The sequence below is a fragment of the Mytilus galloprovincialis genome, chromosome 6, assembly GCF_965363235.1.
Source record: "Mytilus galloprovincialis chromosome 6, xbMytGall1.hap1.1, whole genome shotgun sequence".
NCBI lineage: Eukaryota > Metazoa > Mollusca > Bivalvia > Mytilida > Mytilidae > Mytilus > Mytilus galloprovincialis.
The window spans coordinates 95,299,973-95,326,194 of NC_134843.1; the positions used below are offsets into that span (position 1 = coordinate 95,299,973).

General features: G+C 31.8%; 1 protein-coding gene across 1 annotated transcript; it reads left to right on the forward strand.

Moving 5' to 3' along the window:
- LOC143080796 (E3 ubiquitin-protein ligase MARCHF6-like) lies at nucleotides 1-26,222 on the forward strand. The gene is made up of 25 exons (XM_076256833.1): nucleotides 1-84; nucleotides 5,417-5,513; nucleotides 6,092-6,165; nucleotides 6,988-7,131; nucleotides 7,601-7,673; nucleotides 8,129-8,282; nucleotides 8,892-9,075; nucleotides 9,260-9,321; nucleotides 10,358-10,390; nucleotides 11,083-11,134; nucleotides 13,657-13,715; nucleotides 15,363-15,472; nucleotides 15,974-16,088; nucleotides 16,441-16,644; nucleotides 16,912-16,962; nucleotides 17,164-17,264; nucleotides 17,752-17,935; nucleotides 18,422-18,583; nucleotides 19,379-19,448; nucleotides 20,125-20,306; nucleotides 21,379-21,513; nucleotides 21,729-21,818; nucleotides 23,657-23,789; nucleotides 24,964-25,099; nucleotides 25,870-26,222. The coding sequence occupies exons 1-25, from the start codon at nucleotides 51-53 to the stop codon at nucleotides 25,952-25,954; spliced, it is 2,724 nt and encodes a 907-aa protein (XP_076112948.1). The 5' UTR covers nucleotides 1-50; the 3' UTR covers nucleotides 25,955-26,222.

The following is a 26,222-nucleotide window of genomic DNA, read 5'->3' on the forward strand; positions in this document are numbered from 1 at the left end:
TATTGTTTACGACAACGACAATCTGACCTTGAACTTTCACAAAATCGAAAATGGACGAGCCTCTGGATCCAGATGGACTCTTAGGTGGGTAAAATAAGGATCATGTTTTAATGATAGAAGAAGAAACAATTATATTTTGCACAAATCAAGCTATATGCTTCACATATCATTTAAGTTTGAAAGGATTGCTGGTACACTACAGCTTTCTTTCTAAATTTGATGTTTAGTCGGACCAACTCTCAAAGGTGCAGAAATTATCCAGCAAAGATTATTTACAATTTCTTATGTTACAGGTTAAAAGAAATATTAAACAGTTAAAATGCAGTTATAAATAACAAATTAATATGGTTGGCAATACCATTCTTAACCCATGGTCTTGAATATATAGTAATGTGATGTGAAAACATTTATAATGTTAAAATAAGAGATGTGATATAATACACCGTATCACTATTTGTCTGCTATTACTGGATTTCACAAAAGTTCCAGTAAATTTTGACGTCATGATAGAAAATATCTGACACCGCAATAGAAAAGTGACTGTTGTATGAAGTTAACCTTTTCAACGCTATACACGGCATATGCCGCGATGACATACGCCGTCCGCCACTGCTAAAGACAATGGATTTTTCATAAGGACTCTTAAAATAAACCATTCGGTTTTCATTCGGGTCCTCTCTAATTTTTCCTTGTATGAATCGAGGATATGCAAGGTCTCATTTGCGCTTGAAATCCCGGCAATTTTTATTGTAAAATCATGCAGTAGAAGGAAAATTGAAGGAAAATAAAAACAAATATTTTGACAAATGCAAATGGCGGAAATCGGAAGCGAAGCTGTAAATATGGAAATATTTCAGCATTTCTATGGCGAAACTGACGACGAGGATTAGTTAAAAGGTTTCTTGTTATCTCAATGTGTGTATTACATTCAATTCGTGTGGGAAATATGATTTGATCGATCATAACGAGACGTAGAAAAAGGGGGGAAAACGGAGGTCTACTGAAAATTTTGAGGACTGAGCCACTGATTTGTGCCACGATTACATAATACGTTGTGCAGGGTTTTCAATAAGTTTTGAAGTAACTGATTATAGGTGAAAACTAGCAGATCAAGCGAGGGGTCCAGGGGGCCGCTCAGGCTCCCGGTCAGGTCGAGGGCGAAGCCCTGTGTAGGGTCCAGGGGTGCAACGCCCCCCGGAAGCTCCTGGGTTTTAAGGAAAAGGAGATAGGTCAAATTAATCAAAAATAACTTGTAATGTTGGCATTTTTTTCAATGCTGTACCTTTGATGAGTTACCAGAAAGCATAAAAAAAAAGTTTTGAAAATGTGTAGTACAAGGATTAAATCATAAATTTCAATCCTCTTGGTTCAGTGTTTTTTCCTGCAAGACACTGACTGTGTCTGTCACAAGAAAATATATTATTATATTTCATGAATAAATATTATAATTTAACATAGGCTGCACCCATACATCATACCATATTTTCATTTTGACTGAGATGTTTTTATGTGTAACAGTATAAATATTTACATTCTAATTTATATTTTTTTATGACTATCAATGAGAAACATTCATGGCTTAGCTCCACTGACAATAAAAAATCTACCCATGTATTTTGAGGGACAAAAGTTATCATGCTTAACAGGCTCTGTCTATTTTTGGAATAGGATTTTGTTGGTTTATCATTCTACAATTTTGTTTAACTGCAAGTTTCCTCCTGTGTTTAGTTCCTATCAATGTTTCCACTGCTTTTGGTATAACATTGGATTTTTTAGACTGTCCATATCAGGACCATTTATACAAACATGCATAATTTTCATACAGGCTTGGAGCATGTTTTTAGATAATCGATTTCTAAGTACATGTACAAATGTATATACAATTTTTTCTTTTATTTCAAAAGAAGGGCCACTGGGCAGGTATACATTTGATTTATGGTAAAAATGAAGAGTGCTTTTAAGAGGCTCTATCACTTGAAAACAAGAAAATGAAAATCACTTGATGAAAATAATGTGATGTCTGCTTTTACGAGACAAGACATTGCTCCTTATTTCATTTCATGGTAGGACGACGATCATGCACTTCATGAACATTACCTGAAATCACTGATCTCCAGACCTATAAAGGAGGTGAAGATCATATACAGAATTACCCAGGAGGGTGTCTCAATATTTGATTACAAATGTCATAGAACAAACCTTTTTTTCGCTTTGTTGTTGATTGAAAAAAATCTGAAAACTTTTTCTTTATTGACTGGTTACAAAATTTCGTTATTACTACAAATGCATACATTTCCTGGTTTCAGTACAAAATCTTATAGTACTTTGCAGCTAAATCTATATTTTACCGGAAATTCAATTTTATAAACCAATCAGAAATGCCGTTATATATCTCTCTAGATTGTCCTAGATAGTGACCGACGATCTAAAACTAAAAGTATATTTTTTTGACATCAGAAAAACAACCGATGGGGATTTGATTATAAACGACCATTTCAATCGGCAATCGGCTCTTAATGAATACGCTGGTTGTGTATGGTACAATACGCTATGGAATTGAGCAATAGGTGTCTTCTTTATTATATGGCAGATAAAAAACAAAATAGATGAAGACTAAAAGTAGTTTTTATTCAAAATTCAACACAAATGTAATAAATTACACCTTTTACCTGTTAATTACCTGAAAATGCAGGTAACCTGATAGAAATTTTACTGAAATAACTGTCTAACATTACAGTTTATACTCTCCTGAGCATTTTTCATGCAATAACTTTCTCTGTATCTCTTATAATAAAAAAGATACAACAGTCTGAAAAGGAAAATACTGTTCTAATGAATGAACACAAAAAAAATGCAGCAGCAGCAGCCATTTTTCTATTTTTTTGTGTAGCGTTGAAAGGGTTAAGTTCAAGCGGGACAGATTTCGAAATAGCAGTAAGCCTACTTAAGGTGTACATGTAGAGATCACTTTCTATTTCGTCCACTTTCCCCTCAATTTCCCATGTCACAGAAAGAACCTAGGATCTCCTGTAGTTGGTGATCGCAATACTGGTACACTAGTATTGGGCACAATACTGGTATAAAAAATGTGTACCAGTATTGTATTCCAATATTGTACCAGTATTGTGTTTTTTTTAAAATAAACAATACATATAAGTAGTTAATCTTTTATTAAAGGTGTCAAATATATATGCATAATGATATTAACATATGACATGACAATTTGATAGGGAATAATTGTACATATGTGTTTAACTGATGATGCCATAGATGGTACACTGTGATTGTACATATGTAATCAAAGAAAGTTTTAAATCTGATGTTTTTTTCTAAAGGGAACCGTACTGTCTCAACAAACTCTTGACTTTTCTTCCAGTTCTTGCTTTCCAAGACTCAATAGTATATTTTAGCGAATTTTATATTGACATTAATGCTGTTATAGCTTCTGTATCATCAGCAGTTCTGCAACCCCCACTTCCTATATTGATATTTAGGTATTCAGTCTGTGGACTTTCCCTTACACTTATGAGATTTCCAGCTTGTTTAGATAGCACCTGTATGGCTCTCTTACTGTAGGAGTGCTTGTCTAGTATTATTATTTGAGTATTTGTACCAGTAGATATATCTGCTACAAATTGTACAGTAACAAACCAGTATTGCTTTTTTTGTTGTAAAAGTTACAATACTAGTATACCAGTATTGCGATCACCAACTACAGGAGATCCAGAACCTATTGTTCAATAATGTTGTTTAGGCAGATTGACCGTGGTTCAACCGATTATGAAAAAAAAATTGTGAGGTTGGCGTATTTCCAATGCCTGAATGTAAAAAAAAGAAGTTGTTGTATGATTGCCAATGAGACAACTCTCCACAAGCATTGACGAGAGACCAAAATAACACAGAAATTAACAAAAATAGGTCACTGTACAGCCTTCAACAATGGTTACTCTGGTACATATATGTCCTCAATCTTATGGCACATGTACCTGTTCTCCTTGGTGAGTTTTATATACTATGTGGACCTTCCTCTGTGTAATTTCCTCCTGGTCATTTAATTTGGTTTCCTGTATCTGGAAAAACAAATAATCAAATTCATACATGTACATGTATATAAATTGTATCCCAGATTCATGTTCACACTCATTCATTTGACCAGATTCCTGTCCATGCTTGGTAGTTTAGCTCCCATTTAACATGTTTTATGAATTTGTGTTTTTTTGGTCATGAATAAAACTAAATCTTGTTTTAACCAGAAATTAAAAATAGAAAAAAGGAATAGAATAAAGTATTGTTCTTATGATTGACTTTGTCACATTCAAATTACCCGGTTTACTGTTGAAGGAATACAGAATTTTGTTTTTATGCCCCACCTACGATAGTAGAGGGGCATTTTTTCTGGTCTGTGCGTCCGTTCGTTCGTCCGTCCGTCCATCTGTTCGTTCGTTCGTTCGTCCGCCTGTCCCGCTTCAGGTTAAAGTTTTTGGTCGAGGTAGTTTTTGATGAAGTTGAAGTCCAATCGACTTCAAACTTAGTATACATGTTCCCTGTGATATGATCTTTTAAATTTTAATGCCAAATTAGAGGGTTTACCCCAATTTCACGGTCCACTGAACATAGAAAATGATAGTGCGAGTGGGGCATTCGTGTACTGGGGACACATTCTTGTTTTACTAATGATTTTTTGAAGGCGAGTCCAGGAGTCGTAAGTTTACTGAATTGTTTATGACTTTTAATCAATCTTAGTTGTAAGTTTTTTGGTGAAATCGACTCAAGGGATATATTGATATGATCTGGAAGCATTATTAAGGAGATAAGATTTTATTGCTATATCATTACTTATTTCATTCCCCATATCAAATCACAGCAAGGAAACGACATTACCTTTAGATTATTTTTTTAATTTTTGTCATAGAATGACTGGTTTTCTTTGTACAATAATGGACCTGCAATTTCAACACAATTCCTGACAGAAGGAGATAACTCTGTCAGATTTCCCACATTATTACAGTATGCCTGTTGGTTTCTGGGATCACTTGTGTGCTTTATGGAATAGGAGTACATACATTGTAGATGTGTCAACATGTTTTTGTTGCCCCACCTAGGGTCATTATTTTTTTTGTGGTCTGTGAGTCTGTTGGTCTGTCTGTCCTGCTTCAGGTTAGAGTTTTTGCTCAAGGTAGTTTTTTTTTTATCATATCCAATCAACTAAAACTTAGTTCAAATGCACTCTATGATATGATCTTTCTAATAATTTTAATGTCAAATTAGAGTGTTGACCCCAGTTTCACAGTTCACAGAAGATACAAAATAATAGTGCAATGTACCACACCATTGAAAGCTAAATTAATTACAGGTAAATGCCTATAATTATTTTGTTAACTAATTTTTCACATCATAAAAATACTTTATTTTGTAGACATTTGTCGAGTGTGTCGATGTGAGAGTACACCAGACAAACCATTGTTCCATCCATGTGTCTGTACTGGTAGTATCAAGTTTGTGCACCAAGAGTGGTAGGTTTCCATCGAATTGTATTTTACTTTAAAATATTTAAGTCTTAAACTGTACATTAATTAGTAAATGTCATGGGTAAACATCATGTACAAAATGCAGGTCAAGCAAAAACCACAGGAATTTACAGGTTCAGTAAAGTGCGCATTTTTTGTAGGTTTGCAGGTAAAATAAAATATCCTTAAATATAAGTTTTCCTCAACCAAATGTTATGAAACTTATACACAATGCTAATTACCACAAAACTTAGATCAAGCATGAACTTGGGTATGGTTTCTTTTATCCATCTTGTGTTATGTCCCTTTATAATGTTATATTCAAGTGGGGGAATCATCTGTGTCTGATGGAGTCATTCCTTACTTTTTTAAATCATCTGTAGTATATCAATGACAAAAAGTTCTGCTAAGAAGATATGTGTGTTTCTTCTTGTTTTCCCAGGGTAATTTAGGTACAAATTTTCTAAATCAAATGGTTACAGGTTATGTGGTAAATGTTCTAATCTCTTACAATGTATCTGTGTTGATCTATCTGGTTAAAATGTACACATAATATATATTCATGTATCTTCCTTCTGTTACAGCTTGGTACAATGGTTGAAGTACAGTAGAAAGGAATATTGTGAATTATGTAAACATAGATATGCATTCACACCTAGTAAGTTTATTTTGATAATATTTTACATGTTGATTTATCTACTTATATCAGTATATTGGTTGAACATTTTAATTCCCCAAAACAAGAAGAAAAAGAGTTAATCCAATACATCTAATTATAAGGCATATGAAGAAATATGAACAATAACTCCTACATGTTATAATCAAAGTCATATGAAAACATTAGAACCAATAAACCGTTTATCAATAAAAATTACCTATTGATAATACAAAAAGTTTGAGACATTATGAAACAAGTGATGAATCCAAAATTATTCATTTAATATTCAAATGATTTGCAAAGAGTATTATATGCATGTATATATCTGATTTAAGTTCTAAATATTTTTGGTATTGCTGATGTAGAAAGAAATTTTTATTTGTATACCCTACACACACAACATTTTTTTTTGGGGGGATGGGGGTAATAAGGGAATTCCCTCTCTGTCTGTCTGTCCATTCATTTGTCTTGTAAGTGCAACTGCTACTAAAGCAGTAAAGGGCTGGATTGATATTGATAAATCTTTGCACAGTCATAGATCACTACAAGAGGATGTGCAGTTCTTCATGTAAAAGTGATGTATTCAATCTTACTTTAATCTTGTTATATGTGGTCTTTTGAAATCTTACTTTACTTGATGGCAGGATGGATATCGGTAAAATTTACACAGGATGTCCATAATAGATTATAAGATTTATATTTTATACAACTAACAGTATTTCTGGGCTGGGTGTATCCTATTTGTGAGTTCACTTACAGTTCTAGTTAACTTCGGTAGATCCTCATGTAAAAATAGATTAACGATGTGACTTGTAATTTCAGTTTATTCCCCTGATATGCCAAAGAGGTTACCGGTAAAGGACATATTTGGTGGATTATTGAAAAGCATAGGCAGAGCTGTCAGATACTGGTTACATTATACATTGGTAGCTTTTGCTTGGCTTGGAGTTGTACCATTAACAGCATGTAAGTTTGATCAAATCGAATACTGCATAATCTTCCTTTCTAGTTAGTTTGAATTAATAAAATCCAAATATCATTTAATGCCCAGTCTAAAGACTTTTAATTTCTTGAAAAATTTCTTAATGTTGACACTTTTCTTTTTTTTTTTAATGGGGAGAATAAAAGAGAAAAGATACTAATACATACTAATGTATGAATTTTTCATAAATCTTTATTTACCACTTCAAAATTCTATTCATATTTTTTTAATGTTACACATTCTGTAAATTTTGCAAACACATTTGCTTATTTATTGAGGACAAAAAGGACATTATGACAGTTTGAAACATCTATTAATGGAAAGCAAAGTATTATTTATGGCACACATGCAACTCAACAGTGTTAGAAATATCAACATTAAAAAACTATGCAAGATGTTATATAGATTGCCTTTTCTGCTCTTATACACCAGAATGTCTTCATGTTTTTTCAGGTCGTATATACAGATGTTTGTTTACGGGATCTGTCAGCTCTTTGTTAACACTGCCATTAGATATGCTTTCAACGTAAGTAATAGATCTAGAAGTTCGATATAAATATGTTGCCCTAAATATGCATGATATATTAACTACAAAATGTGAAAGCAATCACCAATTGCAATTATTTCTTGGATAGAAAATTGTCGTCAGTGTTTCTTGGCTTCTATGAAAGGGACTGATTTCATATTTGATCTGTGATTGGATTATGTTGAGTTGTAGAGTTGAATTATACGGTACAGGCTCTTCCTGAAAATTTTCAAATTTAAAATACTCATTGTACAGGGAATGTTTAAACTTTATCTATTAACAGTATTTCATTCAAGTCAAATTGAACATAGTTTTGGAAATTGTCTTCATCAGTTATGCTTCAGTGCACATGTTACCTCAAAAAATTTCATGCAGTGCCACAGGTCCAACCTGGTATTGTTCGTGTTGAAATCTGATAAATCATGATATACTGTTCATAATACTTTTATTTTCAGGGAAAACATAGCATCAGATTGTTTCTATGGGTGTTTTGTTGTCACTTGTACATTATGTGCATTTATAAGTTTGGTATGGTTACGTGAACAGATCCTTCATGGTGGAGGACCAGAGTGGCTAGAACAAGATGACCAAGGACAGAATCCTCAAAGGGTATACTTTATCAATTAATGTGGTTTGCAAAGATTTACAAATAAGTCAACATGACCGAAATGGTCAGTTGACCCCTTTAGGAGTTATTGCCCTTTATAGTCAATTTTTAACCATTTTTCGTAAATCTTAGTAATCTTTTACAAAAATCTTCTCTGAAACTACTGGGCCAAATTAATCCAAACTTGGCCACAATCATCATTGAGGTAGCTAGTTTAAAAAATGTGTGGCGTGACCCTGCCAACCAACCAAGATGGCCGCCATGGCTAAAAATAGAACAAAGGGGTAAAATGTAGATTTTGGTTTGTAACTCTAAAACCAAAGCATTTTGGAGCAAATCTGACATTAAATTTTTAGAATATATTTTCCACTGTAATTACTGGGCCAAGTTCATTATAGATAGAGATAATTGTAGCAAGAAGAATGTCCAGTAATGTAAGATCTTCAAACACATCATGATCACCAAAACACAATTTTGTCATGAATTTATCTGTGTTCATTGTTTAATATGCACATAGACCAAGGTGAGCGACACAGGCTCTTCAGAGCCTTTAGTTATGGTTGGCAGTTAAAGCACCTTTTTATTTTAATTTTTATAATTGTATTTTGTAGAATTTCTTGGATGCAGGAATGGTCAATAACTTAGTTGGAGGTTTTGGAGGTGGAGCTCCTAGAGCAGCACCAGCCAATCAAAATGAAGATAACAACCAACAAGCACCTGCTGGAGAAGTCAATGAGGAAGAAGTAGAGGATGATGGGATTGAAGGTGGTAACAATGGAAACAATGCTGCTCAAGGTCAGATATTTGCATGATTCATATTGATTTGTTAACTTGATTCATATTATTACCTTTACATTTGAACATTATTGTAATCTGTAAAATGAAAATTATGTTCTCTTGTATATTATATGGTTAAATATTGTATAAGAAAGGTTATAATACAAAACTAAATTGAACGCCATCAATGTCAATGTTTCAGATGAAATAAACTGGAACCCAATAGAATGGGACAGAGCAGCAGAAGAATTAACTTGGGAAAGGGTAGGTAACAGTTATTGTCAACTTAGCAGTACTTATGGTTTTTATACGACCGCAAAAATTGAAAATTTTTTGGTCGTATATTGGTATCATTTTCAGATGTTTGTTGGCACAGCCAATCTTCAAAAGAGGGACAAAAGATACCAAAGGGACAGTCCAACTCATAAATCTAAAACAAACTGACAACGCCATGGCTAAAAATGAAAAAGACAAACAAACAACAGCACACATGACACAACATAGAAAACTAAAGAATAAACAACAGGAACCCCACTGACAGCTATACCTTCTTGTGTAGAAGGCAATATCATGTTAAAATACAATCCAGCCTTGGAACTCATTGGGGTAGAATTTTAAGAATACCGCCTTGTCTGCTTTATAAAAAAAATGATGAATGTTTCAAGATAATAAAAAAATCATTCCATTCAGTTTGTAATCCAAAATAGAGCAATAACATTTAAATATATTTATAAAAAAAGATTTGTACTGAATAGTGTGCTTTAAAACTATTTTTCATGTCATAGTCCAAATGAAACTGTGCTAATTATTTATTTATCACTTTAACAGTTCAGTATAATATAACAAATGTCCCTTTGTGCAGAATGGCAGTTTATCATCTCTAACAAATTATAATATGGGCTACAGCTTGGTTTGATCCATATAGTTTTTGGCAGATTTCTGACCAGTCCATGAAGTGCCATATTGTCCTTATTGCCACACATCTTTTATTAAATATTACATTTGATATATTAATGATATGGCATTATAAAACTTTCATAAAATTTAGCTTTTTCTGCTTTCCTATCAGAACAGTAAAATTCTTCAACTTTAAGGCTTGTTTGTTTAGATAGGTATAGGCTTGTTTGTTTAGATAGGTATAGGCTTGTTTGTTTAGATAGGTATAGGCTTGTTTGTTTAGATAGGTATAGGCTTGTTTGTTTAGATAGGTATAGGCTTGTTTGTTTAGATAGGTATAGGCTTTATTGTAATAATTTATTTTGTTTATTGATTTTATTTGGAAGATTTCTTTTTTTTTTAGCTTCTTGGACTTGATGGATCATTGGTATTCTTAGTAAGTATATGTTAGATGTAAAGTTATGTTGAAAAATCAAGATGTTTAAAATTTAAATACATATATACCTCATGAAACCTCCAAGACTTTTACTATAAGTTTAATATAGAATTATCTACAAGAACAAACTGAAAGTCATGAAAAACTTAGTAATATGCATGTAAGAACTTTTTTATTATAGTAAAAGTGTATTTGTACACAAAAAAAGAGATCCTGTGCCCAGGTATTGCTTTGTATGCATCAACAATCTATCGTTTATTTATTAAACACAAACATAATCTAGTGAAGCCCTATCTGAAAAGTAAATTTTCTATTATTAAATTCAATATTAGAAAAATACATAATACTCAAAGTCAGGTTGATATCATAATATAGGGTTATTGCATCAATATTGGGGAATATTGTCCCGAGTAGAATTGTATATTGCATGAGCTTGCGAGTGCAATATATGTTCTACGAGGGACAATATTCAACAATATTCATGCAATAACCCTTTTATTGTATAGCAATATAATATTTGAAAAGTAAAAACTGGTTTAAACTAAGATTTTGTCGTTAATGACGTCATGCATTTTGAAGATTTATTGCACTAGTGCAATATTAGAATTTATTGCACGCTAACTTTTCGTTACTTTCTGTGGGAAATATTATATTGTTATGCAATAATAAATAATATTTATGTTCTTTTTCAGGAACATGTATTTTGGGTGGTTTCATTGAACACATTGTTTATATTGGTATTTGGTAAGTCTTATATCATTGTTTATATTGGTATTCGGTAAGTCTTATATCATTGTTTATATTGGTATTTGGTAAGTCTTACATCATTGTTTATATTGGTATTTGGTAAGTCTTATATCATTGTTTATATTGGTATTTGGTAAGTCTTATATCATTGTTTATATTGGTATTCGGTAAGTCTTATATCATTGTTTATATTGGTATTCGGTAAGTCTTATATCATTGTTTAAATTGGTATTCGGTAAGTCTTATATCATTGTTTATATTGGTATTCGGTAAGTCTTATATATCATTGTTAATATTGGCATTCAGTAAGTCTTATATCATTGTTTATATTGGTATTCGGTAAGTCTTATATCATTGTTTATATTGGTATTCGGTAAGTCTTATGTCATTGTTTATATTGGTATTCGGTAAGTCTTATATCATTGTTTATATTGGTATTCGGTAAGTCTTATATCATTGTTTATATTGGTATTTGGTAAGTCTTATATTGTTTATATTGGTATTTGGTAAGTCTTATATTGTTTATATTGGTATTCGGTAAGTCTTATATATTCTTAAATATATATTTGTTATTCAGTTAAATGACTTGATATCAGTCAATCATGAAAGTTTTGTATACTTATGATAATTATAGATTATCTTTGGTGCTGAAAAGTTGGAGGAGTTACTTGGCTTCATTGTCAATGAAAGGGGACAGCTCTGAGATTTAGTATAAAGAGATCATAGATAATATGCATATTGCTATTTTCTGAGGGAACATCAATTACCTAACCTTATGACAACATTGCGAATGTTTCTCTAATGGATTCAGAAAAATCAGTTTCAATCCTTTAGCTTGAGATTGAAAATAAGGACACAGAGAGAACAAAGAAAAACATAATAAAAAAACCCCAATAAGTATGTGGATAGTATCTATACTATTAAACGAGAAGACCTCATTTTTGGTGTCGCTTCTCTTCTTTCCAGAATAAATTAATCAACATGCCTCTGTATCCTATAGGTACAGTGCATAGTCGCATTTGTCATCCATTCATATGATTATTCAGATTGAGTTATTTTAGGAGAAAAACGAGAAAAAAGGCATCCGGATATTGTCCCGTCATTGTACGAAATTTTAAGTCAGATTAGACTTCCGGTTTGCGTTTTTCTGTATACTTTGAACATACATATACTACGAATAAAGTGTATTTTCAGAATTTTATCTGCTATCATTTTCAAGTTTACTATCCACGGCGGTCACAGAGTTTATTAAATAGAGAGGGTCTGTATAGTATATCAATGATCACCATGGATCGATTAGTAAACTTAGAATTGAAAGTAAATACGCTTTATTTATATAGTAATGAATGTTCATAATATACAGATAAGCGCTAAAATTATTCATGTGAACTTTTGATACTTTTTCTGAAATTCTCCAGTCATTATATCTTTTACAAAATTCATTGATTACATAAAAAAAAGAAGATGTGGTATGATTGCCATGTTAAGACAACTCTCCACAAGAGACCAAAATGACACAACTATAGGTCACCGTACGGCCTTCAACAAAGAGCAAAGCCCATACCGCATACTCAGCTTCAAAAGGCCCGAAATGACAATGTAAAACAATGCAAACGAGAAAACTAGCGGCCTTATTTATGTACAAAAAATGAACGAAAAACAAATATGTAACACATAAACAAACGACAACCACTGAATTACAGGCTCCTTACTTAAATACATGTTCATAACATACTAAATGTATGTTCATATTGAAATTGATAGAAAACCAAAAATTGGGAACTTTGGAAATAAAGGTGGAGGGTAAAAAACATTTTCCTGTCCCCAATAACCTATGACTTATGATACTTTTGCTGAAATTCTCCAGTCATTCTGTATTTTACAAAATTCTTCCAACAACACTTTACATACTTTAAACTACGCTCTGAATGCCCGCGATTTCGCGGGTGTGTTCTAGTAGTACTAATAGTAGTAACATACACATATAATTAAACAATTCTAATGAATTAATTTTCTTTACTTCTACGTTAAGTTATTACTATCTTCTAATAATTTAATTTTGGATGTAACACGTCTTCTGATTGGCTGACGTTATTTTGTTATGAGCCCATAGACATAATTTAGTCATGTGACCGTGACGTCATCAACGTTTCTCATGGTTTTCTACGGTTTAAAATGGAATTTAGAATTAAACTGTAAGAAATGACTAATATTTTTTCTGTCTATTCGAAATAACATGAAAAATGTGGTGCACACTGTTAAATAACCCGCTACGCGCGTTATTCAGTGTGCACCAAATTTTTTATGTTATTTCTTCATAGACAGAAAAAATATTACAGTCATTCCTTAATTAGATGAAAAACATTACATATATATGCATATCAAAAGAATATTTTGTTTACAGCTGTTCATATTTAGTCACCTTAATGTATTTATAATTATTATAAAAACACCAATTAAAATATTTTTTAGTTGTTTGAAATATGTTTTTATATTTTGATATATATATTTGATTGCAGCCTTTTGTCCTTTCCATATTGGACATTTTACGTTAGTTGGACTTCGTCTAGATGACATTGTAAGTTATTTCTATTATAGTTTCAGAACATATATGCCTGCATTTATTTCTGTTCAATTTCTGAATGTAGAAGAGACCATATTATTTGATAATTGGAAAGTAACAGATACCATGGCTCTTGGACATAAAAAAAAAAAAAAAAAAAAAAAAAGCTCTTTTAACATAAGCCCGCCAAGCAAACTGAATTTGTTGCAAAAACTATCTCTGCCATTTTTCGAAATAATGTAACTTATGAAATTATTTCTGAATTAATAGTTGTTCTGTTTAATTTCTTATTTCAACCTATCACCTTGAATGAATTTCATTAGATCTGGAAGTATTTTGGTCAAATACTATAATCCTATTATAAGAGTAAGATAACAGTACTCCATTCAAAATTAAAAACCAATTGTTCAGAGAACAATTGAAGGTCTTTCCATCAAAACAATGTATTTTGATATGAAAGTTGTGAAACTAAGTTTAAAATGTCATTTGAATCGTCAAATGATAGCTTCTAGTACGCTGATTCCAAAAATATTTGGTTTCCATACATTTTTTTTAAATAAGGGAGATAATTTGTTACTTCCGGTTTGAAAAATGTTACTTACGATTATATTTGGATATTTACTTGACACTGATTCCAAAAATATCTGGTTCTATATACTTTTATATTAATAAAGTATAAAAAATAGCTACTTCCGGTTTACAAAAGGTCACTTCCGGTTGTTTCTTTCAAGGTTAAATGGTTTGATACCTTTTTCCAAAAGTTTCATAGCTTTATCATGTATACATATAAAATAAAAGCAAAGGTCAAAATCTAGAACGTCAAATTAAGCTATGACCTTGAGATCAATTTCAAGGTCATGAACTAAGGACCTCAAATCAAAAGACCATAGGTCTTACTTATATTTGGTTAATGACTTATATCACCAAACACGTATTTTTAAATAATAGAGGGGAGAAAACTCCCTTTTACGTTCAACGTGCCCTTGCAATAAAAATTTATGTGTTACGACATGTCGCAACTAACAATTTAGTAAAAAAAATGTGTTGATATCTTATACGGTCTTTGGATATAAGTGAAAATAAGCCAAATTCAAATATTAAAATATGACCTTGACCTTTGACCTTGACCTAATTTTCATTTTTTTGGACCAAGGACCTCAAATCAAAAGATCCTAGGTCTCTATCACTTATGGTTTATAAGATAGAAATGCATATCACTTATATCAGATGCATAAGGGGAAATAACTCTCATATGGAGCGGTCATATTGCTTCGGTCAAAATAGGACAAATCATGCAAAGGATATAACGAGCAATTTTGTAAAATAAATTTGTCGTTATCTTTTACGGTTGCGAAGGAGTTGTGAGCACAAGGAAAACAGTGTTTGGGGAGATAACTCCTACAAAGAAAAGTATTCAGTTACGCAGGGTAAATTTCAAAAGCGCATAAACTGTTCGATATCATATACCAAATATCAAAGCGACATATTACGAAACAAATGTTTATCGCAAGAACAAAATTAGGCGGAAGAAAAAAAAAAAAAAAATAATCAGAAGAAAAACAATAGGTCTTTCCACAGAAAAGTGGAAAGACCTAATTAAGATTGTTTATTATATTATAACATGATTATAATAACCCATATATTTATTTTAAAAATTTTCAGATGGAATCTACGCATTATGAGGGACTATTGACGACTATGATTGGCTATATTGTGATAGCATTTTCTCTGGTAGTTTTATACATGTTGTGTGCCATTGCCAGGCTTAAAAAGTAAGTAATTACTGCTCTGGTTATTGGAATATTATTTGAATTGAAAAAATGAAGAAATGAATTCTGTCTTTGGTTTGCAGGGAATAAAACATCAAGCATTTTTCATGTTGTAAAGTTAGACAATTTTCACTTTAAGAACCTGAAATTTATTTTAAGTAATTAAAAAATCTATAAAAAAATTCTGTTTCATGATGTTTGTTGTTGACCTGAACAAAACAATATCTTATCTTTTCAATTGCAATGAAATATGTACATAAAAGGTACAGCGTGTATCACCAAAAATAGTGGACAGTACAACAGAACCACTCAAACCATGAAACTCTAAAAAAAAAAGGATGAAAGAAAGGTACAAACATAGACAAATATCATGCGATCTAAATAAACTTTTGTTATACCTTAACTCTCATTAAACAGGAAGAGAATGTTACAATTGCTGTAAATTTGTAGAAAAAAATTGGATTTCATTTTAAAATTTATATACTGATTGTTAACATTTTGTAGGTTCAGACGAGTCCTAGGATTATGTTATATTGTAGTTAAAGTGATGTTACTGGTAGTTATAGAGATTGGAGTCTTCCCTCTTATCTGTGGGTGGTGGCTGGATATATGTTCTTTGGTATGTAGCACAACTATTCTAAATCTTATGTTGTTAATGTAAAAAGCTGTGTATAATTTCATATGAAATGGAACATGTATGTAATAATTCATGACACAAAATTCCTACTTGTTATTGAAAAAAAAAAAAATCCTATAGAATTGTGTTGATGTGAATATAATTTTTCTTATGATTTAAACATTGATCTCTATATACATGATATATGTTTATGAATAAATAGCTTAACGGTAGACACAATATCTCAAAAACATTGCTGCATTAGACATTTTCCTTCTAATATTTATGTAGACAAAATATAATGGTACAGATGCAAGAGTGAAGACAGTTTTTATTGTTCTAATGTATTTTTCAGTCCATGTTTGATGCTACCCTGAAGGACAGGAAGAATAGTTTCCACCTAGCACCAGGAACCTCCATGTTTATCCATTGGTTGGTGGGAATGGTTTATGTTTTTTACTTTGCTTCCTTTATTTTGTTACTGAGAGAGGTTCTCCGACCAGGAGTGTTGTGGTTCCTGAGGAATTTGAATGACCCAGAATTTAACCCTATACAAGAGGTAATGTTGTGATACCTTAAGAAATATATTATTTTAAACGTGCATATTAATTGCTTTTTATTTTATAAGTTTGAAGTATTATTTGTCAGGCAAAAAATAAGAAGGTGCTGTTTTAATTTGTTTAAACTACAAGAACAGTTATTCAATATTCATGGAATTGTTATAAAATAAGATAAAAAATATATGAGGGAAGACTTGGAAAAACTAATCTTAAAAAATTACAATTTATTGTCATTATTCTATATTAATATGATTTGTGATTTTCAGATGATTCATCTTCCAGTATACAGACATGCCAGAAGATTTACAGCTTCAGTGGTATGTTCATTCTTTCACTATAGATGGAGATAATTTGTTAGTTATTTGTATTCGTTATATGTATTTTTATCGGAAAATGACTATATATGAAAGGGATAGTTTCACATTTTTTTTTTTTACCATTTAAGAACTTTTTTATCTAGGCTATACAGATCAAAATTAAGCAAATTGAACAAAAATGTAATTCTTTGTTTTTTGCAGATTATATTTGGGAGTACAGTACTACTGATGTTGTGGTTACCAGTTCGAGTTGTCAGGAAGATATTTACTGGTTTCCTGCCTTATCATGTCATGTTATCTAGGTATTATGAATACATATATCCTTGGAGTCATGTGACTACAATACTGCATTAAACATTAAAACATTGTGATTTATTCAACAGATATACTTGTACTGTGGTACAGATGTAAGAAGTTACCAAAAAAACAAGTATTTGTTAAAGTGATGTAAAGCTAACCCAAATTTGTAAATATAAAGAATGCTATCATGTAATGATTTATATATTCACAGAGTAATATATTCATGGATTCACTTTGCAATAAATTTTTATGAACTCTACCTATTCTTGATATGTTTCTATTATTCAACATCTTCAAACTTCTTTTTTCTGTGTTGTAGAATATTTTGACCATTTGTTTGATTGCTGTATTGTATTACTGCCTTTATTTTTTTTACCATAGTTGATTTTAAAATTGTGTTTTTCCAGTGCAGGAGAGAACAGGCTAAAATAAAATTAGTCCATCATTATCAACAATACTGAGGATGAATAATTTATATGTATTTTTCAGTGATGCCCCAGTTAGTGAGTTATCTTTAGAGTTATTGTTACTACAAGTTGTACTACCAGCTTTACTGGAACAAGGCCACACAAGGATGTGGCTGAAGGGTATGGTCAGAGGATGGACGCTGGGCATGGCTTATATTCTTGGCCTGAGATCATATCTACTCGGGGATGTACCAATAAACAATGCAGTAAGTATTTAATCAAGTGCCTGAAGTTGAATTATAATAGGGTTAAGGTTGTGATTTTATAAACTTTGAATTTAAAGAAATATGAAGAAGTATAGAATCATACAGAAGTTGGGTAATCCAGTCAGAGAAGATTACAAAGTGATACATATTTCATGCATACATTTTTATATTCTGTCCTGTTTCTTATCTCATTAACATATGAAATTGAGAATGGAAATGGAAAATGTGTCAATAGAGACAACAACCCGACCAAAGAGCAAAAAACAGCAGAAGACAATTGGTCTTCAACATAGCGAGATAATTTTGCTTTATATTTTTTGTAGTAGAGTTTATAAAAATGAAATCTATATTTGAAAAATATATATTTTTATCATTACTACTAAATAAAAGAGAAATTAAATGTTGAAGCTATTTAACAAAAGTTTTGTCTGTCCCATTTTATTCACTTGGACATACATTTTATTACATCTGTACAATATATTTTAGGACAATGTGGTAGAGGGTGACCAGCCTGTACAGCATCCTGCCCCAGCTAACCTGCCCCAACCTCAGCCAGGAGGATTAGGAGCTGCTCACCAAGCCATGCTCCAGGGAGGTGGGCCAACTGGATTCCAGGCCTATAAAAGACCATCAGTATTCCATTTTAGAGTATGTGAAATATGATTTTGGATGAATCTATAATAACAAAAAATAGTGTGAAAGATACCTATCGTAGAATGGTTGTATCAGACACAAATTAAGGCTTAGTAAAAAGATACCTATCGTAGAGTGGTTGTATCAGACACAAATTAAGGCTTAGTAAAAAGATACCTATCGTAGAGTGGTTGTATCGGACACAAATTAAGGCTTAGTAAAAAGAACGTCTGTTTGCAATGATACTTGTATTGGAACTCTGAATAGCTAACGTCACAACAATGGTGACGTCATGTACATGGAGAGCGGTAGCAGGAACACCTCATGTGCAATTCTTATCAATACCAAAGGAATATTTAACCATCTCAAGTCAAATAGTAAACTGAAAATGTCATGGCAAAATACAAAAAAAGGGGAAAAAAGACAAACAACAGTACACAAAACACAAGATTGAGCAACACGAATCTCACCAAAATCCAGGGGTGATCTCCTACTCTAGAAGGGTAAGAACATCCTGTTCCGCATGTAACACCCATTGGAATTGGTAGCTGTAATATAAAAAAAAAATAATCTCGCACCAAAAAAAACATAACAAAATCATATTTAAATCAGAACCACTATAATTTGAAAGTAATGTTTTCAACATTATACAGCAATATTTTCGGCTATCAATATTTTCATTCTTAGTATATTTTTTTTTTTTTGTTTTAATCTGAAGTTTTGAGTGATTCTTTAGGAAATAGTTGCTGATGAAAACAGATGCAACATTTTAGTAGATTGTTGTAACCTTGTATAATTTTCTAATTTCAGATTGTTCTGTTGGTATTGCTGATGTGTTTTACCCTATTCTTCTGTAGTCTTTTGTCTTTGGTTTTACCTGGTAAGTTTTAATAATGGTGGCCAAGGGAGCTAATATTCATGTATTTTACCAGCGTTAAATTTTTCAAAAATTTTCAAACACCAGTTTGAATGCAGATATGATTTGAATGTTTGTTTTCATATATATGCTAGACTCAATATGTAAAAAACCAATAGAGACTTTGATCTCGTAAAATATGTTGACATTTGCTGAAAAAAATCTATTTTGATGTTGGTTTCATAATTATGGTATGAGACATGTGCTTGCCTATCAAATTAATTGCTATAATATGCCACTGTTTGTTAATGACAATTCAGCCTGAGATTGGATATACCTTTAAACCAGGTTATATTTAACATTCTGATATTATTCTAAATAAAATAGGATCATTGAAAAATTTCTATCAACAAGGAATTATTTATCAGATGTTTCTAAAACTGAAATGTACACTTCACTGCATTACAGTATGGTGTGGTCGTCAGTTGATGGCCCTGTGGATGGGAGAGGCTATGGTCCATGAGTTATATACAGCAGCTTGTGGTCTGTACATCTGTTGTTATCTATACTTCTTTGTATTACAGTATGGTGTGGTCGTCAGTTGATGGCCCTGTGGATGGGAGAGGCTAGGGTCCATGAGTTATATACAGCAGCTTGTGGTCTGTACATCTGTTGTTATCTATACTTCTTTGTATTACAGTATGGTGTGGTCGTCAGTTGATGGCCCTGTGGATGGGAGAGGCTAAGGTCCACGAGTTATATACAGCAGCTTGTGGTCTGTATATCTGTTGGATGTTCCTACGTATTGGTACTGTCATGTACAACTGGATACCCCAGGGAACAGTAGCCATACTGAATAAAGTCAAAGAATGGTTCCTTCTTGTAAGTCTGCATATCTTAGTATTTTAACCTCCGTTCTATTATTATCCAGCAAATGTTCTCTTTTTGATAGATTTCTGTAAAATTTCATAATCTTTATATGCTGTATAAAAATGTGCATGAAAATATGATCCTTGTCAAAAAAGTACTTAAAATTTTCTTTTGCAATGAAGGTATTTCTTTGTAAATAAACTCATCATAGATATCAGGACTAAATTTTGTATATAGGCCAGACGCGGGTTTTGTCTACAAAGGACTCATCAGTGATGCTCGAATCCAAAAAGTTGAAAAGGCCAAATAAAGTACGAAGTTGAAAAAGTACCAAAAAATTGTAATATTTTTGCACCTTTTCTTGAAAAATAACAGTACAAAGCATACCTAAATTTATTCACAAACAAAATATTAAAAGTATAAATCACATGAATATGTAGAATGCACAAATTTTGTTTGCCACAGTTGTATTTGAAGCAATATTGAAGCTAAAATGTATATAGATATAAGAAGATTTGGTGTGAGTGCCAATGAGGCAACTTTCCATCCAAGTCATAATTTGTAAAAGTAAACCATTATAGGTCAAAGTATGGTCTTCAACACAGAGCCTTGGCACAAACCAAAGCAAGCTATTAAGGGCTCCTAAAAAATTACTAGTGTAAAACCATAGACAGGTGCAAACAACTGCAGCAGGTTTAAACATTTTGATAGGTATTAACTTTCACCCTTACCTGGAACACTAGTGTAACATCACAACATAGAAAGACACACTATAAAATATCAATTGAATTGGCTTAACTCAATCAAAAGACATTGAAAATAAACAAAGTGAATATACACTAAACGAATAAATTTGATCTATGACACAATGTAAATTCAACATCAATAACATAAAGGGTGAGATTGATAGTTATTACTACTTACTACAATACTCAAATAATTTAACTTTTGAACATTTTTAAAATCACTTGTTAAAAAATATTATTTTTCAACATTAACTCCATACCATATTGTAATAAAAGAATGCAGATCCATAATTTGTATGAAAGGTGTGTGTTGCTAATTTCTTTTCTTTATCTTACAGGCCATGAAGTGTTTCATAGTAGCAGCTTTACTGATAGGATTTGTTCCTTTACTCCTGGGGCTGTTGTTTGAATTAGTCATAGTAGCTCCCCTCAGAGTACCTCTTGACCAATCTCCTATTTTCTTTCCTTGGCAGGTGAGTTTATTGAATTTTACACCTCATCACCTAATGGGAAATGATTGGAAATTAAGAAAACATTAATTGCCACACAATATTTAAGAGATATACAACATGTACAAGCATAATGATAAGTTCATGTTCTGTTTATACATGTATTTAGTGAATTGGAAACACTGATGAACGAATATTAATTTACAACAAACTATATTTTTGTATTTTTTTTCACACAGGATTGGGCTCTAGGAGTTCTCCATGCCAAGATAGTTTGTGCAATAACAATGATGGGACCACAGTGGTGGTTAAAACGAGTCATAGAACAGGTACATTTTTTTTATAACAGCCAAATTAGTTTTTCATATATTTATCATGTTAATCATTTCTTTAAGATTTATTAAACTGCATAATAGCTGGGTCAGATGGAAATCGACCTTTCACGCAAATGAATATCAATAGATCTGTTAACCTTTTTTGAGGGGGGAGGACCTTTTTTTGGGATGACTGGATCAGGTTTTTTTTTAAGGATTTTGGGATTGATCCTTTGGGGATCCAGGAATTCTTGTTTTAAATTTAGGTATGTCAGCATTTGAATTTCTTTAAATGCGGGATTTCAGGATTGGGACCCCTCCAATACCATTTTTAATGGATTTTGTGGGTATAGGACTGGTGAACCACGAAATTATATGTTCAACGAATGACAAATTTTTCTAAAGGCTTTTATAAAGACTTAGGCAAAACCATGAAATATATACTGTCCACAGACATGCAAGTTTTCCTTCCACCACGAAAATAAATGAATCCACAGAATGTATAATTCTGGGAAAAAATTCTGTTAAAAAGGAAATAGGTTCTGTTCAAATTATCAATATCCATTAAGGAAATGTCTCATATTATAATGATAAATCAAGTTTAAAAGAGGGACAAAAGATACCAAAGGGACAGTCAAATTCATATATCTAAAACAAACTGACAACACCATGGCTAAAAATGAAAAAGACAAACAAACAACAGCACACATGACACAACATAGAAAACTAAAGAATAAACAACGCGAACCCCAACAAAAAACTACGGGGTGATCTTAGGTGCTCCGGAGGGTAAGCAGATACCTGACTTTATTTCAAATGACCATTCAGATACCTGTGTTTATTTTCATATAAAAGACGAAAAAAGTATTGAAAAAGATTTTAAAACATAGTCGTATTTAAATTTATGAAGGTAAAATTTATTTGATATTTTATTGTTGCCACTAAAACTCAAATTGTAACATTTAAATTAATAATTTATGTCACATGGTATATAAATAGTTAAACATTTTTGCACTACTGTTTGGAAGCAAAGCCAAATATTTCAAAAGTATTGAAATTTTATTTTTTATGCCCCACCTACGATAGTAGAGGGGCATTATGTTTTCTGGTCTGTGCGTCCGTTCGTTCGTTCGTCCGTCCGTCTGTTCGTTCGTTCGTTCGTCTGTTCGTTCGTCCGTCTGTCCCGCTTCAGGTTAAAGTTTTTGGTCAAGGTAGTTTTTGATGAAGTTGAAGTCCAATCAACTTGAAACTTAGTACACATGTTCCTTATGATATTATCTTTCTAATTTTAAAGCCAAATTAAACTTTTGACCCCAATTTCACGGTCCACTGAACATAGAAAATGAAAGTGCATGTTTCAGGTTAAAGTTTTTGGTCAAGGTAGTTTTTGATGAAGTTGAAGTCCAATCAACTTGAAACTTAGTACACATGTTCCTTATGATATTATCTTTCTAATTTTAAAGCCAAATTAAACTTTTGACCCCAATTTCACGGTCCACTGAACATAGAAAATGAAAGTGCATGTTTCAGGTTAAAGTTTTTGGTCAAGGTAGTTTTTGATGAAGTTGAAGTCCAATCAACTTGAAACTTAGTACAAATGTTCCCTATGATATTATCTTTCTAATTTTAATGCCTAATTATATTTTTTATCCAATTTCACGGTCCATTGAACATGGAAAATGATAGTGGGAGTGGGGCATCCGTGTACTTTGGACACATTCTTGTTACTGAAAGTTTTAATGTTGAGTAGATATAAGAAGATGTTTTTAGGAATGCATTCGTTGTCCGAATCCCTTATTATGAATTTGTAAAACTGTATTTTAAATTTGATTAAAAAATTGATTATATTGCAGATATATAATGATGGAATACGTAACATCAACCTGCGATTCATCATTACAAAACTGTGTGCTCCTGTGATAGGTGTTCTGGGCATGTCCTTGGCTGCCCCTTATGTTGTTGCCAATAGTATTGTACCATTTTTAGGTGAGGTATTTTTATATCATTCATTATTCTTTCAGTGTTAAATAGGGGGGGGGATATTTCCTCTTGTAAACAGTTAATTATCTTTAAATTAAAGCAAAAAGGAGTTGTGTGTAATCGTTCAATGAGACAAACAAACAAATGACATCAAAACATTTAGAGATCAACAAAACATTGAAATGTAAAAAGAAATCATGTGACTGCCAAAAAGACCTTGATGTCAAAGCAAAATGTAAATAAAAATACTAATGTAATATTTTCATGGTAACCATTGAAAAATCTTAAAGAAGTAAACATAAAAAAATGACGTCGTATAATTTATTGTGGAGATTTTATGCCCAACCTACGATAGTAGAGGGGCATTATGTTTTCTGGTCTGTGTGTCCATTTATTCCATCGTCCGTGTGTCTGTTGGTACTGCATTAAGATTAAAGTTTTTGGTCAAGGTAGTTTGATGAAGTTGAAGTCCAATCAACTTGTCACTTCGTACACATGTTCCCCATGATATGATCTTTCTAATTTTACTGGCAAATTAAAGTTTTTACTCCAATTTCACGGTTCACTGAACATAGAAAAAGATTATGCGAAGCTCAGGTTAAAGTTTTGGTTAAAGTTTTTGGTCAAGGTAGTTTTTGATGAAGTTGAAGTCCAATCAACTTGAAACGTAGTACACAGGTTTCCCATGATATGATCTTTCTAATTTTAATGCCAAATAAAAGTTTTGACCCCAATTTCACAGTCCACTAAACAAAGTAAAAGATAGTGCGAAGCTCAGGTTAAAGTTTTTGGTCAAGGTAGTTTTTGATGAAGTTGAAGTCCAATCTACTTGAAACTTAGTACACATGTTCCCTATGATATGATCCTTCCAATGTTAATGCCAAATTAAAGTATTGACCCCAATTTCAGGGTCAACTGAAGAAAGAAAAAGATAGTGCGAAGCTCAGGTTAAAGTTTTGGTTAAAGTTTTGGTCAAGGTAGTTTTTGATGAAGTTGAAGTCCAATCAACTTGAAACTTAGTACACATGTTCCCTATGATATGATCTTTCTAATTTTACTGCCAAATTAAAGAATTGACCCCAATTTCACGGTCCAGTGAACATGTAAAATGGTAGTGCGAGTGGGGCATCCGTGTACAATGGACACAAACTTGTGTATTCAGGTATTTATATTTCTACAGGTTTTGGTTATGAAGCACAAGTTTTAGTACTAAGACGAATTTACCCATGCCTGTTGGCCTGTTTAATTATTGTGTTATTTGGAGTATTCCAAGCTAGACAGTTCAGGAGATTGTATGAACATATTAAGAATGACAAGTAAGTACTAGACAGTTCAGGAGATTGTATGACCATATTAAAAATGACAAGTTAGTATAACTGTACAGGAATTATTTAAATGCCCATTTTAAACATACACAATAAAGACCACATAAAGTAAACATGATTTCTACCAACCCGGTTTTATAGTATTGCAGCAGGACAGATATTTTGTTTAAGGTACACAGTGATATGAGTTAGACATTAATCATCATACTGGGTTGTTGAAAAATGTATACTTAAAACAATGTTTTCAAGATTATCTTGTTAATCAAACAATATGGCTGCTGTTTTATGCAAAAACATTAGGGATGAATGGGAATGTGAAGAAAAACTTAGAATTAAGCAAGTTCTAATTCGGTTATTGTCAAATTAAATTAAAAATATATATTTTCACAAAAAAGGATGTTAATTATCCACTTCATGTAACCAGGAATAGTTTCAAGCAAAATGGAGACAGAAGATAATTTAAATCTTTCACAAACAGCTGCTAGCATAGATTATATCACGATATGGCTTTCTTTGTAATTGAAACACAAAAGACAGAACTATATTTTAATTAATCATACATAGAAAATAACTTATTCTTTTTTATTTACACCATTTATAATTTTGTGCTGATGTTGTAATTTTATATTCATGTAAAATTATATGATTCTATAATTTTTTGTTTAAATACAGCAAATTTTACTCCAATATCAGCAGTTGACACATTAATAGATGATACAAGATGTGCAGTATTTTGAAATAAGTTTGATATTTTGTTTCAGATATCTGGTAGGTCAGAGATTGGTGAACTATGATTCAAGAAGATTAATTAAACTCCCTACTCAGAGTTTGCAATCATCATCATAGCATTATCATGTTTTTCTGACAACCACCAAGTTGTATATTGATTATATTACCAACAAGACTGATACATCTGTAAGGTTTTATACATTGTAAGGGTATATAATTTAAAAGTGCTGATGATTTCTTGTGTATGGCTTTTATGTAGTTCATAAATCAGATAATGTGATCTGTCGAATGATGCTTTCCCAGCATAATAGAATTAGAATTACATAAACCGCTTTAATGCAATTTAATATTTACCAATAAAAAAGGAGTCTATTCAAACTGAAAA